At 56.0% G+C, this 14769-nt stretch overlaps 1 protein-coding gene across 1 annotated transcript in view; it reads left to right on the top strand.

The window, feature by feature from the left end:
• LOC310922675 (ephrin-B1) overlaps window positions 1-11990 on the top strand; it is a 47375-nt gene extending 35385 nt beyond the window's left edge. The window contains exons 3-5 of the mRNA XM_083883410.1: window positions 8703-8795; window positions 9725-9853; window positions 10802-11990. Coding sequence (XP_083739536.1) covers window positions 8703-8795; window positions 9725-9853; window positions 10802-11190 — 611 coding nt within the window. The 3' untranslated portion in view covers window positions 11191-11990. The remainder of the gene's footprint in view (window positions 1-8702; window positions 8796-9724; window positions 9854-10801) is intronic.
• The last annotated feature ends 2779 nt before the right edge of the window (window positions 11991-14769 follow it).

Raw genomic sequence — 14769 nt, 5'->3', positions numbered from 1 at the left:
GCTGGGGGCTGTGCCAGGGGGGGCTTTGTCAGCCTGCCAGCTCTTTGCTGATGCCATTTGAATGTGGCCACTTTCATGTGCTACTCATCCTCCTTCCCACAACTTGTTTGGTGGAGGGGAGTTGAAAGCCCAAGGGCCGTTTGATGCCATGATGGGAGCTGTGAACTTCTGCTGATTAAAACCCCAATTAAGCGGCTTCCTCATTCTTCACCCAAACGGGCCTGCCTTGTGACACACCCAGGCCAAGCAGAGCCGGCCTGGTGGCATCCATCTGGTTTTGGGGCTTTGCTCCTCCATCCCCATCCCGCTGGGAGCCGCTGACAGAGGCTGGTGATGCCGCGTGGGAGCCGGAGGCCGGACGCAAACGGCTCTAACGGTGTCCTGCTCCCGACTTCAAAGCCCGGGCCCTGGCCATGTCAAACCCTAATAATGGCCCTTAGACAACACGCGGTTCCTTGTCTTGCAGGCTTGTCTGAAGAGCGTGACCACAGTAAATGTGATTTTGTTGAGCCCTGTCCCTTAAGCCTCTGCCTCTTTTCTCTTCTCCTCCTCCCTCCTGACCTTTTCAGCTCAGCGCTGTCCCCGGACAGCCCCTGGCAGCTGATCTCATGGCTCAGCCTTTCATGGCCCTAATAGGGATGAAAAGCCCCCTCAGAAAGGGCCGGTGTCCCCCGCCCGGCCAGGAGGTAAATACCCCGTGCTTTGATCTGCTCTGGGGCCGGGGGTGCCCTGCCTGCCACAAATCCCCGCCCAGGGATCCCTGCCTGCCACGACTACCCACCCAGGGGTCCCCATGCCCGCTCAGCTCCCTGGCTGCTGGGCAGCCCAGCTCTGCCTGCGGCCCTGGCACAGCAAAGGGCTCTGGAGATGGGCACTGGGTGCTGTCTGCCTGGAAAGTTGGGCTGGCTGCATCCCAGGATGCTTTTTCCCAGGAGAAATGATTTCCAAGAGCATCTGTAGCATTGTCACGACCCCTTTAGCATTGTCACGACCCATTAGGAGAAAACAAAACGTGTTTAACTCCTCAGTGCTCCTGAACACTGAGGTGACAGTAGAGATGGCATGCAGGAGTGATGGCAGTGAAGAGGTGACATCTCCCCGTGCATCACCTGCCCGATACTGCTCTGCCTCCTTGTTCCTGGGATGGCTCACACCAAAGCAGGTTTTTTGGTGCATCCCATCTTCCTTTTCTTCATCCTGGCTCTTTCACCCCCTGCTCCTCCTGCCGTGTCTGCAGGAAATCCCAGGGCACCTCCTGAAGCTGCAGCTGCGTGGATTGTGGTGGACTTGGCTCTTCACTGATGGACATCTCCAAGGACTTCCTCTGGGTCACTGGAAGAGATTCAACTTGTCTGCTTTTTGGTTAAACATTGAGTAGGAGACTCTTAAAGCAGAAGGAGCTTTCAGCTTGATGAGGAATTGAAACAAATCCTGGCATACTGGTGTATCTGGGAAGCTGTGCATAGATAAGTGCAGGCAGCTACTTCCTTGGCTTTTTTTTTTTTTTTTTTTTTAATATACCATCAAGACCCTCTTCCTGGGCTTTTCTCCTGGGATCCCTATTGCAATCCAGTGCTTCAGTAGTGCTGAGAAGAGGCTTGTTGGCATCACTGCAGCTCCAAACTGGTGTGGAGGGGTCTGTGATGGTGGGTGCTGGGTGTATGGTGGTGGATGCTGGGATGTGGTGGTGGATGCTGGGATGTGGTGGTGGATGCTGATGATGGTGGGTGCTCATGATGGTGGGTGCTGTCTGTTAGGCCAACAGCTCACTGGGAGCTCCAGGAAGCACCACCATGCTTGGACCCTGAGACATGCAAGGTGCACAGAGTCTGACATTAATGAACTGTGACATGCCACCCTTTTCCATCCCTAATTTATGGGATCTCTGTCTGTCCACCCCTCAGCCAGGCCAGCCCAGGTGGTGTGTGACACCTTTAGCAGGTCACTTTTCTGGGGAGGATTGGTGCCAGCCTCAATTTGAAGTCTCTTTGCCCCGGGATTGGTGTTTTTGCTATTGCTGTGCAATGCCTGAGCTCTTTGATCCCACCTGGCAGTGTGGAGTGGGAGTTACACACCTCATGGAGAGGGGGCTGCAGGAGCAGGGGAATCTGGAGGCAGCTGCAGTGGGATCAGCTCTAACTTAGGGGTAGAGAGCCTCCTTCCTCTGTGCGTTACTCAGCCAGGCAAATCCTTGTCTGGAGAGTCAGGGGTTTATGTGACATCTATTGGAAATTTCCAAACTGTGTAACTCAGGGTGTTGCTGGAGACTATTTGATCCATGCACTGATGTCTCCCTGGAGCAGAGACCAGCTCCTTCAGTCCTGCCATGCAATCCCCAGGAGCAATGGATCATCTCCCATTCCAGCTGTTGTGGGACGCAGCACTGGGAGCCCCAGCTGGTCCTGCTCCAAGCCGGGCTCTGGTGGATGCATGGCCATGGTGGGAGCAGTGCCTGGGCTGGCTCCTCTTGCAGGCAGGGGATTATTTGCAATTCTGGGCCAGGAGTTTCACTGATGTCACCTCCCCTGTTTCAGAAGTTCCTGGTGGTTATGCAAAGTTTGCCTGTAATTGCAGTGGGATTTCCTCCTGGCTGTCCCACAGCATCCAGACCCTGCTGTGTCTCTCCACTGCCTGGCACCTCCTTGGCTCCCTGAGCTCTCCTAGGCACGTGGAGCTTCCAGAAGATCTGCACATGGATCTGTCCCTCTGTCAGCCTCTCTGTCCCTGATAACCTGAAGTTTTCTCTGAGCCCCTGGGAATGTGGCCATGGATGGAGCCCGAGCTCAGGTGGGCAGCTGGTGTTGGCCTTGCAGCTGAGGGATGGCACTGTCTGTCTCCATCCCCTTCTCAAAGGACTTCTCAGTCATCTCTGAGATGTTTTGCCACCTAACAGGAGAGATTTACACCCTGTTAAATAGCAGCAAGTGCTTTACTCCCCTCCTGCTCCCAGTGGGGCCCACAAATGATTCTGGCAGAGCATCAGGTGGGGAATTATGTGGCAGTTTCGTCCTGACCTGTCTCCAGTTGCTTGGGGCGACCACAGAGACTGCACAAATCACCTTCCTCTCCCAATGACGTGCTCTTTCTTTGGAAGGGGTGGACAGCCTTGAAGACAAAGGATTTATTTAGGACCATGGTCTCTCTGAGCTGGGCAGGAATAGGATGAGGACTCTGGGAGTTTCCACAGCTCATCCACGTGGATAGTCTTGATGATAAAGGGCTTGAGTGAGTCACCCAGCTGTGGTCGTGCAGCAAAGATGTGCTTTCCAGCCTGGATGAGGTTCCCTGCAATCCAGCAGTGACTCTTAATTATGATACTAATTGGGGTTGGATATAATTTTCCACCAGAAAGCTGTTTAAATGGGAGATTAGCTTTTCACTTAAGCATTACTTGGGTTAAAGTGTCTTTTTCCAGTGGATACTTCAGTGTTTGCCTGTTCTCCCTTTGCCCCAGGAAAGAACAGGAGAGAGTGGAGCTGTAGGTGGTGAGGATGAGTGTAGTGGGTGGTGTCCTCTCTTTTTGCAGCTGTAACTGTGTGTGTCCCTCTGCTCTCTATAAGGAATGGGGTTAATTTAACCCTTTAATTTGATTTGGGGGGTGCTGACCCTGGCTACGGAAAGCCAAACCCCATCCCAGCCAAACCCCCTGTGATGGTTTTCATTCCTGTTTCCAGCAGTGGATTTGAACTGGGGTTTTTCCCACTGTGATTGCTGGAGCGGGGAGTGTGGGATGGCCAGATTCCCAGTGCTCCATGGGCTGGCTGCAGCGACAGGCTCTTCACCTGCCCTGTACAGTTTGAGGGGGGGACGGAGCAATCCCACTTGGCTTCATGGCATGGGCCTGGGCCTGGCAGTGCCCTGATGCCAGGGAGGAGAGCAGAGGTGGCTTCCCGCAGTCAGCAGTGCTGCTGGAGCAGCCCCCGTGGCCCTTCTCTTTCCATGCCGGACCGTGTGGCTGGAGCAGCTCTGGAGCAGCTCTGGAGCTGGCAGGAGTGGCTGTGAAACCCAAGCCTTGCACGTCCTGTGCCGTGCAGGAATGGGACAGGGCCGGGCTGGCTCGCACAGGCATTTCAGGGGCTGCAGGGCCCCTTCCCGGCGCAGCTGCCTCGGGAAGGCTGGGAGAAGGCTGGAAGAAGGCTGCTGGCCCCGCTGGCAGTGTGACAGCGTGGGGTGGACTCCCTCCACACGGCCCCTGCCCCAGCGCTGGCAGCAGCCCCAGCCAGTGTGCTGGAGCTCAGAGAAGGGGCTGGGGGATGTGTGCAGAGTGGGGGGCTCGTGTCCCCACAGCGGGGCTGGCTGGGCAGTGACACTGGTATTAATAATAATAGTACCAATAACGGGGTGCCCTGAGCCAGAGCTGCGTGGCCCTGGTGGCTGGGAGGAGCAGGAGGAGGAGGAGGAGCAGGAGCTGTAACCAAGCCGTGCTCTCCGCAGGCCCCAGGGAGTTGGTGTGCAGTGGAGCAAGCGGGTGCCTCTGCTCTGTGACCTGGAAGTGGCTCCGTGTCCCCTGGGGTGCCAGCCCTGGCTGGGATGGGGAAGGAGCTCAGTGCCCATGGGGGATTGGGCTCCAGTGGAGCACCTCTGTGTCAGTACCGAGGGGGTGTAAAACAGAAAGATCTAGAGAGGGGAGGTGGCAGGAGCTGGGATTTTATTTGAAGTGCAGTCTGCTCGTGGATTCCTGCAGCATGTCAGAGATGTGGGAGACACATCTCCAGGGTGACCTGTGCCAGGAGGGCCTTTCAGCCCAGGACTGTCCAGGCTGGGCTGAGGCTGCTCTGCACCAGCTGCTCCTTGCCAGGGTCGGTCCCGTGGCTCCAGTGGGATCAGGGTCAGGCTGTGGGACACCGGTGGGACGCTGCCACCTCTCCTGAAGTGATGGAAACACGAACCTTGTGCGGGTCTGGGGGCGAGAGGGGTGGTGGGGACTGTGGCCAGGCTGTGGCCATGCCGTGCCTGGCTGGGGCTGGAGCAGGGCTGAGCTGCACAGATGGAAGAGTGATTAAGAGCAATAAAAGGAAAGAGACTTGGATTCGCTACAGTCTCAGCACATTAATTGTGCTTTGGGGCCCAAATCATAACGCAGCCCTGCTAGAGGGAATCCAGCAGAGAAACCAAACATCTCGCTCTGGCCAAGGCTGACCATTTAAGAGACCCTTGCCTTCATCTCTTGCCAGGTATTACTTCCAGCGTCTCCCATCTGCCAAAACCCAAGTTCTCCTTTGAAATATTTTTAGGGGAGGGATAAAAGCTCTGGTGACACCGAGTGCTGGTGCTGGGGAGGCAGCAGGGACAGCACATGGCATTGCTGGCTTGGAGACGGGACTGTGGGGTTGTTGGGGGTCTCAGCCATCTGTCCCAGCTCTGTGGTGTGTGTCACTGGGCTGGATGGGCATGTGGGATTCCAGGAGTGGAGGTCCTGCCTGGCTTCCATGGTGGCTGAGCATCTCCTCTAAATTGACAAGCAATTACATGGTTAATGGTATCACTGTTAAATCCTCATCACTCAGCAGCCCGGGGCTTAATGCTCCATTAGGGCAGAGGCATCTGATGGCTCTCCAGGCTGGGAGTGGCCTTTGGAAGTCAGCCTTTGGAAGTCACTGGCCAGAGGTTATTTTTGCTCTCCCAGTCCTACAGCCAACCTTCGAATCCTTCCAAAATGGAATAGGGCAGGAAAACGCTCCTGTATGCTCAGCTTTGCTGGGGCTGGTTGGATTGAGCCTTGCTGGTGTGGCATGGGTAGGTGACAGTGTTGTTTCAGACCTGCCATTTCCTATTCCATGGGTATTCCCAGCTTCTTGCCTGGCTTCCTTCATCGTGTCACAGCTCTGCCTCCTGCTGCTGCCCTGCAGCTGCCTCACTACAGCTCGAGGCTCTCCCAGCTCTCCTGCAGCCACTACCGTTGTTATGGATTTAACATTTTCCTCTGTGGGCTGCTGACTCTGGGTCCCATCAGCAGCTGAGGATTGGTGCTGTCACCACAGCTTGCTCTAACCGTGGCAGTGAGTGACAGAGGCACCCAGAGAATCCATCAAGTGCCACCCGGATCCCAGCCTGGATCCACTGGAGCTGGGCTGAGCTGAGCTGGAACCTTCTGCTGGAGCTTCTTCCACTGGGAAAGCAGGAAACAGAGCAGGGGGAGCAGCTCTTCATTGCTGAGTTCCACAGGGAATTGCGCTGGAGGAGCCTTTCCCAATGGATCAGGGACCTGCTGCTCTCACGTCACCCTGCCCTACGTGTTCATGTTAAACTCTCTGGACTCTGCACCATTTGGATGGATTTGGGGATTTAGGATTTTGACTTTTGGAAGCCCAACCAGCTGCATGGAGCATCCAACTTCACTCCGGCCCGTTGTGGATTTACAGGGAATGTGGAAGCTCATGTCCTTGTTTCCAGAGGCCATTCCAAGACCATCACTGTGGGTTTTACAAACGTTTTTCCTTTTTTTTGTTTCCTCAAGCAACTGTTTCATTTTTCCACCTGGTTCCCTCTCAAAGCTACTTTCTCCCTCATCATTTCCATGGCCAGAACAAGAAGAAACTTTGTGTCCAAGTGTGGGGTGGGAAGAAGGATGCCCAGCTGTGTCCCTTTGTCCATCCCTGTGGCTCCAGCTGCCATTATTGTGGCTCCAGCTTCCATCCCTGTGGCTCCAGCTGCTCCCTCTGTCCTCTTTGGACCTTTAATATTTTTCTTGTATGTGGATGGAATGTCTCCATAGTTATTTGGAGGAACTGCTGCCTTTGTGGGATCTTCTGGTTTCCCCCACTTGAACCACGCTTGCTTGTTACCTCATTTTGTTATAATTAGTTAATTATTTATAAATCAGACCTCGTGAGGCCTCACAGGGACTGGCTTGTACAGACTGCTGCCTTCTCCCTCAATGGATGAGTCTCTCCAAGATGCAACAACCCATGGCATGGAGCTGGGAAGCAGGAAAACTGTTCAAGGAGCTGCTCCAGGGCTGTGAGCTGGGATGCACCCGCTGATTTCACCCCCAAACCGGCGCCTCCAGCCTGGGAGAACTGGGCTGCCGAGCTTTCTGCTGGAGTTCACTCCCGATGTGTTTTTATGGGGAGTCTGAGCTCAGGTCCATCCTGTTTGGATTCCAGAGAACTCGTGCAGGCTGTCAGAGGCGTTTCTCCACATTCCCAGGCGTTTGCATGGGGCTTGGTGCTGACAGTGCTGCTGTCAGAACGGCTGTCAGTGGATCCCAGCTGGATGCACCATCCCAGCTGGATGCACGGCTCCACCCCGGGAGCTGCTGGCAGGGGGGACCCCACTGCAGGAGGAGTGATAACTCAGCAAATGGTCCAAGGACTTTTTGATTAGGAAAATGTTTGCTGGGGTTTCAACTGAGAGCCTTGATTGCACAGAGGTGTTTGGAAAGAGCTGATGGACTTGGGGCCCTGCTTCCCAGTGAGATCGGGGTGTGCTTTCCAGAGTATCCCAGCGTGGAGGCTCATGGAGGCACCCAACCTCCTGCTGTGGGAAGGGGAATGTGGAAGGATGACCTTGCTCTGTACTCCAGCTTCTTCCTGTCCTCTCACCAACACCCAGCAGGGTCCAATGGATTCAACCCAAATTTCTGTCAGTCGCCTCCCCTCCTAGTCCTGTTTTTTTGCAGGATGGAGGCAGGAATTGGGCCGCACAGGGAACCTGAAACCCCAGGGCTGAGCTTTGGCCTTGAGGCTGAGGGAGGTGTTGGCTGCGCTGTGCTGGCCAAGTCCTGTCTTGTGTCTGGAAAATGATCCCTGGACTCTGTGATTCTCCATAGCATTGCTTTCCCCAAGCTGTTGCTGAGCTCCTCCTGGGTTTCCATGCTTCCCTGGGTGAATTGATCTCTGTGGCTGGGTTTGGTGGAGCACTGGGATGATTTGTGTTTGCTGCAGTGGAGGGAGATGATGGGGTGGGAACCATCCTGGTCCCTGGGCAGACCCGGCTTCACGTCAGGCACAGTGGCCACATCCAGGGCCCTGGTGGGGGGCAGCTTTTTGAGTCTGTTTATGAGAATCTGACATTTAGGTGCTTAATCCTGAAATCCTTGTGTTTGGGTTTAATCTCTCTTGTGTTCCCCCTGCCCTGAGCCCCGCAGAGGGCTGGAGGATGGGGGACCTTCCCTGTGCTCCCGTGGGATCCAAGGGCTGAAAAGTCTGTGCCGGCTCCAGCGAAAAGTTAATGTGAATTTAAGTGACTTCTGCCCTGCAATTAGAGCCCCCAGAGCCCACTGGGGCTCTGAGTTTACATTCTTCACCAAGGCACAGGGTGTAATTAGAGATGTATAATTTAAACTGTGCATATGCAAGTGTTCCCATTCTGCACCAGGAGCAAAGGAAATTATCCAGGAATTAAAGGGGGAGGAGGGTGCAGGCGTGGAGAATGGCTCACTTGTGTGGATGTGGCAGTGAGAGGAAGCTGTAGGGATCATGTCCTCACTTCTGCAAGCAGCTTTGGGAGGGGCAGGAGCTGGGAATTCGGTGGGCTCTGGATTGGGGTGTGAAGATGTGGCTGTAATGGGGGGTGAGGAGTGAATCCCTGGGGTAGGAGATGCCAGGGAATAGCTGTGCCTGGGGACAGGGTGGGGGACCTGGAAGTGCTAAGGGACAGTGGAGACCTGCACAGTAATACCAGAGAACAGCAAAGAGCTGCTCAGCAGTGCCCTTCCAGCTCCTAGGAACCTGTCTCACATTCCCTCTTTTTTCTTGCAGCCACTTCCAACGGCACGCTGGATGGCCTGGAGAACCGGGAAGGAGGGGTCTGCCAGACACGCTCCATGAAGATTGTCATGAAAGTGGGGCAGGGTGAGTCCTCCACTTCCCTGGGGTCTCCTGCTGCCCCCTGAAACAGAGTCCCTGTTCCGCTGGGGGTTGTGGAAGCTCAAGATTCCTGGGAAACTGAGGCCAGGCCAGCTGCTCCTGGGAGCACTCCTGGGTTGGTTCAACAGGATTGCATTTTTAGGATCTTTCTTCCTGCTTTTCTCTTGCCAACATGGCATATGTGCGGAGCACTGGGATTGAATGGGAGTGATTGTTCCCAGTTACCTCGTGGGCTGTATCCTGGTGGGAAGTGAGCTCCACACAAGACCCATGAGCCTTACAAGTGCCTCAGAGAACTGGAACAGGCAGTGCCCCTGTGACATCCTGGGCATCCAAGAGGGGATTGTAGCTGGCCAGGCATCAGGGACTGGGCTTGGTGGCTCTCAGCTCTGGAGGCCATGAGGCTGTGGGGACTCTGGTGGCAGTGGGACACCAGAGCCACCAATGGGCTCTTCTCCTGGAGCTCCTGCACCCCCACCACCTCCATCCCGAGTTGCTTCCCAGCCCCAGCAATGCCCTGGGCTCGTTTCAGCCCCGACTTGGATGCTCAGCTCCCGATTCTGCTTCTCATTATTGTGTTTGCACGTCGGGGCCAATATTTATAATAAACAGGCGAAACTGTGCTGCAGCCTTGGCCTCCTGCCTGCCCTTCCCTTCCTCCCGCTGCCTGAGCAAGAAACCTGTCCCAGCCCACGCATGGGAGCTCTGAAAACAGCAAAGCAGGGAATTAGGGTGGGGACCTGCTTCCCACAAGCCCCGGAGCAGCTCAGCCTTGCTCTGTTGCTCTCGGCATTTCCCAGTGCTCCTGTGCCCCGTGGGAGTGGCTGACAACTGGGGGCACTTCTTTAAGGGGGGAACAAGCTTTCCAGGTTGCATCCAGGCTTCTCATCCATCCCTCCCCTCTCCTTTCCCAGATCCAAATGCAGTGATCCCAGAGCAGCTGACAACAAGTCGGCCGAGCAAGGAGTCGGATGACACTGTGAAGATCGTCACGCAGAGCCCACGCAGCAAGGTCCCATCAGTGGAGGATCCTGGCAAGCCAGGTGGGTATTCCAGGAATTCCCAGGAGAGGGATGGGGCTTTGCCTGCTGTGAGGCCAATGAAGCCCCTCTTAAGTTGAGCTTGTTGCTTGGATCCTCGGGATAGCAGACTCTCTGGATCCAGGATCTGGATGGTTTTGCCTTAAGTGTTGTGCCCATCTCTGCTCTCCCGCTGCTGTCCCAAGCCCAGGGTGCAGTGCAGCTCGGGTTTGTTTTCCCAGTTCCTGGCAGAGCTTGGCAGGGAAGTGCTGTTCCAGCACTCTTCCTCCTCCCATGTGTTCCTCACATCTGAGTACATCTGAGAGGGTTTGGAGGAGGTGAGGTCCTCGGGTGTGAGAGCCCTTTGAAGGTGGTTTCCTGAGTTCCTGACCCCTCTGAGTGCAAAGTGGAATCAGATGAAGCTGGGAAGAGTCTCTCTTTTCTTCCTGCCTGGATCGACCTCTGAGCTGGCCCTGCAGGGGCTGTGGCTGCCCCAGCCCAGGGGTCAGTAATTGGAGACTTAGGGGGTCTGGGTGTCAGAGCCCACGTTCACCAGGGCATCCTGGTCTGTTGTGGGGAGCAAAGGCTTCCCAGGTCTGGAATGGCGCCACCTGGAAACAATCAACACACTGCTCCATAGGCTGGAAGATGAGAAGGGGAGCAGTGGTGTAGAATGGGCAACAGGACACGTGATGCCCCCTCTGTGGATGCCTGGGGCTCCTGCCTGCCCTGCCCAGTCCTTCCCAGAGATGTGTGGGTCTGACTGGGGTGGGAAGGTGGGGAGCAAGTGCCGTCCCCTTGGAGGTGAGGGACTTACCTCCTTGGGAGCACGGTGGAATGTTGTGCTGAGTTTGGGGGGTAGAGAGGGACTCCAATGGGCAGCTCATCCCCCTGCTCCACAGGTGTGATCCATGCGCGGACAGAGCACAGATCTGTCTGCCCCTCTGACCCCCGTCTCCCCTTGCCCTGCAGGCTCCGTCAACCAGGACGGCCAGGAGACCCAAGGTCCCAGCGACGGCTTCCTGAGCTCCAAGGTGGCCGTGTTCGCGGCCATCGGCGCCGGCTGCGTCATCTTCATCCTCATCATCATCTTCCTCGTCGTGCTCCTGATCAAGATCCGCAAGCGGCACCGGAAGCACACGCAGCAGCGAGCCGCAGCCTTGTCCCTCAGCACCTTGGCCAGCCCCAAATGCAGCGGGAACGCGGGCTCGGAGCCCAGCGACATCATCATCCCCTTACGGACTACAGAGAACAACTACTGCCCGCACTACGAGAAGGTGAGCGGGGACTACGGGCACCCCGTCTACATCGTGCAGGAGATGCCCCCGCAGAGCCCAGCCAACATTTACTACAAGGTGTGAGGAGCAGCCTGGGAACGGCCGATGCAGCAGCGCGGGAGCGCCGGGCGCGGGGCTGGCGCCGCAGGGAGGAAGTGAAACGCCCCACCCCCGGCACGGCGCGGGCAGCGCCGGGAGCGGCGCCGGGGAGCGGAGGGCTCGACGCTCACGTGCTGATTCTCCCCTTTGTATTTAGTTTTGTAGTTCTCAGCTTTTGTAATCCCGAGACTCTGAGGGTGAGCCTTCAGCTTCCTCCTCTTCTTCTCCAGACTGTGGCCGGCCGTGGGGGGCGGGCGCCGTGCCTTTCCATGCTCGGGACACCGCTGGCAAACCCGGAGGCTCCACCTCCCCTTTGTGGTTTGGGATTTTCCCGCGTCACCCCTCTGGCCCTGCGGGAAGTGCCCACAAGCACCGCAGGGTCCCGGAGCCTGGAGCGACGCCGGGGCCTCGGTCCCAGGAGCAGCAAGCACACAGGGGGATGAGGAGGAGGATGCTTTGCCAAGGTGCCAAGATGCAGACAACTGCAGGGAGGAAGCTGGCAAACCCGATTTACTACTACTACTATTATTATTATTATAATTATTTTAATTTTTTTGTAACATTTTTATTTTTTGTGAATTCCGGGCAGGACTCCGGCCCGTTGCCTCTGGGCACACACCATCACCTCCTTCCAGCACGTGATCCCGCCAGCCATGGGGCAGATCCCACTCTCCCCACTGCCCCTGGAAACTTTTGTGTTCGTAGCTGTTGACTCTTGTTTTAGTCTCTTTATAAAAAGAAAGAAAGAAAAAAAAATAATACTATCTCCACCCTGTCTCAAGCGTTCAGTGCGCGAGGGGTTGGACACTGCTTCTGCCCCACACAGAACAGCCTGGCAGCTCTTCTTGACCCCTCTGGAGCATCCCACTGTGGAAAAAAGCCTTTGGCTTTCTATTGGGCTGGGTCTTAGCCTGCTGGAAGCAAAGTAGGGGGTGGCAGAGGTAAGCTGCAGCCCCCTTCCAAGCTGGGCATACTGCAGGTGGTTGTCCTTGGAAAGGAAAACTGGAAAACAAAGATTCCCAGCCCGCAGCTCATGTTTAGGTGTCAGGAGAAGGCTGGTGCTTGGGGCTGGAAGCCCCCAAGAGGCTGGAGCACCAGGCTTGGCTTGGTTGGGAGCTGAGCCAAAGGCTTTTCCACCCACCTAGTTTATATGAAGAGTCCAGTGCACCTCAGCAGGATCTACTTTGGGGATCAACCCTGCTGTGCCTGTTCCCCGCCCTGCTCCTGGCACAGGAGCATTCCCTGTCCTGCCACCTCCTGGGGGTCCCACCGCGCAGGCTCCCCAGTCCTTTCCTTGCCCATCTCCCGCCCAAAACTGGAAGGGGCTGAGCCTGTCTGGTGGGATCATTCCCAGCTTTCTCTTCCCGGGAGGAGCCGCCAGCACCGTGGCTGATGCCAGTGAGCTCGGCGGGGCTGGCGGTGCCCCGTCACTGCCTGTCCTCCTCGGGCTGTCTCCCCTTCATCACTTTCTTTTCCTTCCAGCAGTAGCTGCTTTTGCTCAGGGAGCAGGAGTGGGGCCAGCAGGGCTGTTCCCACCTGGGCCATTCCCGCCTGTCCCCAGGGCCCCAAATCCCGCGTTAGGAAGTGCCCAAAGAGCGAGAGAGCTGCTCTGCTAAAGTGCCTTGACAAGGAGCGGGTGGGGGCGGGGGCAGAGCAGGGGTGGGGATCTGTGGCCCGGGGGGATCTGGTGGCCCTTGGGGATCTGTTGGCCCAGCTGCTGCACTAGGGTTTGGCCCTGAGCGGGATGGGAGCATCCTGTTGTGTCACGTTTTTTGGGTTTGTAGGTTAGGGCAAGAGTTTGGGCCGGAGCGGGGTGTCCCAGCTCCGCTCCTGCCCTCGGCATCCCGAGGTGGTTCTGATTCCAGGGCCCCAAACCAGCTGCTTCCCTCGGGAGAGATGTGCCCCAGCGGGTGCTCCCCCCGCTTTCCCATCCCAGCACTGCTTCCCTGTGTAGCACCTTCCATCCCTGTCTCCTCTGTGGGATCCACTGCCCATCCTGGCCCGGGAGCTGCCTGTACCAGGATCCCCATTCTCCCATGGGGAAATCCCAGAGAATGGTGTCTTAAAAATTCCCTTTCCCTCTTCCCTCTGCTAAACCTTAGCCTGTGTTTCCCAAAGGGGGCAGAGTCCTGGCTGGATGGTGGTGGCAGTGGTGATGGTGACAGTGACAGTGTAACCCTTAAAAATAGTATCTGGAGTGGAGGGGGATTGTGGGGGGGGATGATGTAGTTTTGTTTTGGTTTTGGTGGAGAAGGGACAGAGTCTGGCCACGGGTTGTACCAAGTGATCTGACAGTGCCCGTGGCTTCTTGTGGTGGCCATACCCAGCTGAGGTCTCCGTCTGTCCCACTCCCGCTGCTGGGAACAGCTGCAAAACCTTGTAAATATGTGAAGAAAGGGTGAAATCAGAACTCTTGGTTTTTGCTGAGAACCTCGGGCTGCTGGGTCCTGGATCAGAGTGTGTCCCTTGAGTTCTTTTCATGGAAAGCATTGAAATTTGGTTGATTTTTCCTTTCTTTTTGATTTTTTGTTTCTCCCCCCCTTTTGTTTGTGTAAATACTAGTCTTTTTTGGAAAAAATAATGTAAAGATGTTTTGTATAAACTCCGAATTATTTTCTGGTTGCTTTTTCTTAGAAAAACAAATGAGAGCTTAAAAAAAGATGAAAAAAAAAGAAATTTTAACCACAAGAACGGGTGTAAAACATTGTCATAGAGCTCAGCCCAGAGCCTGTGGGCTGTGCTGGAGTGTGGGAACTGCCGGGATCGGGACTGGGGATCTGCCCTCGATATAATGCAGGATCAGATGGGCTCCAAGTAGAGAGCGAGGCAAAAATCTGGGATTCTGTTCAATCCCAGAATCTGTGGCCCTTTCCCTGTTAGTCCCAGAGCTCTGAGCCCTGCCCTGGCCGTGGGCAGAGACCTGGGGATACATGGTTACCTAAAGGAGCATCAAATTTATCTGCTTTCTTATCTTCAATAAAAAAAAAAATCTCTGACTTGGGGATGCAGAACTCAATGCAACAACCTGAGATCCTGCTCTTCTTTTCTGGGCCTGTGGAGCTGCTCCCGGTGCAGATCCCTTTACCAGCTATTCGTGTTTTCTATTTGCCTGTTTTGGTTGCCAACTGCCAGGCTCACCATGGCCCCATCTCTTCTTGGTGCCTGGGCTGGGGTGGCTTCTGTGCCCATCTCAGTGCAGGGTCCCTGCCCAGGGGTGGTGGCCGTGCCTGGAGCCATCTCCGGTATCACGTGGCCCTTGCCATGGGCAGCTGGAAGGCATCAGAGAGCCCCCAGTTCTCTCCATTGCTCCCAGGAAGCTAGGCTGTGAACCTGCATTATATCAGCAGAGGGTTCCTGGGAGGTTCCAGAGGTGCTGGAGCAGGGATGGACATCCTTCCCTCCATCCCGGCAGCGCCGCGCCCCTGCACGTCCTCACCGCGCTCCCACATTTCAGAGCTGTGCCACCTCCGCATCCCACAGCGTCACATCCGCGCCGTCCCCTGTCCCGGGGGGCCTGGCCCTGCCATCAACCAGCCGGGGCTGCCGCCGCCCCGCCCCTGTGCC

Source organism: Zosterops lateralis (genome assembly GCF_965231275.1).
Source record: "Zosterops lateralis genome assembly, chromosome: Z".
Classification (NCBI taxonomy): Eukaryota; Metazoa; Chordata; class Aves; order Passeriformes; family Zosteropidae; genus Zosterops; species Zosterops lateralis.
This window is presented reverse-complemented; position numbering and strand designations above follow the sequence as displayed.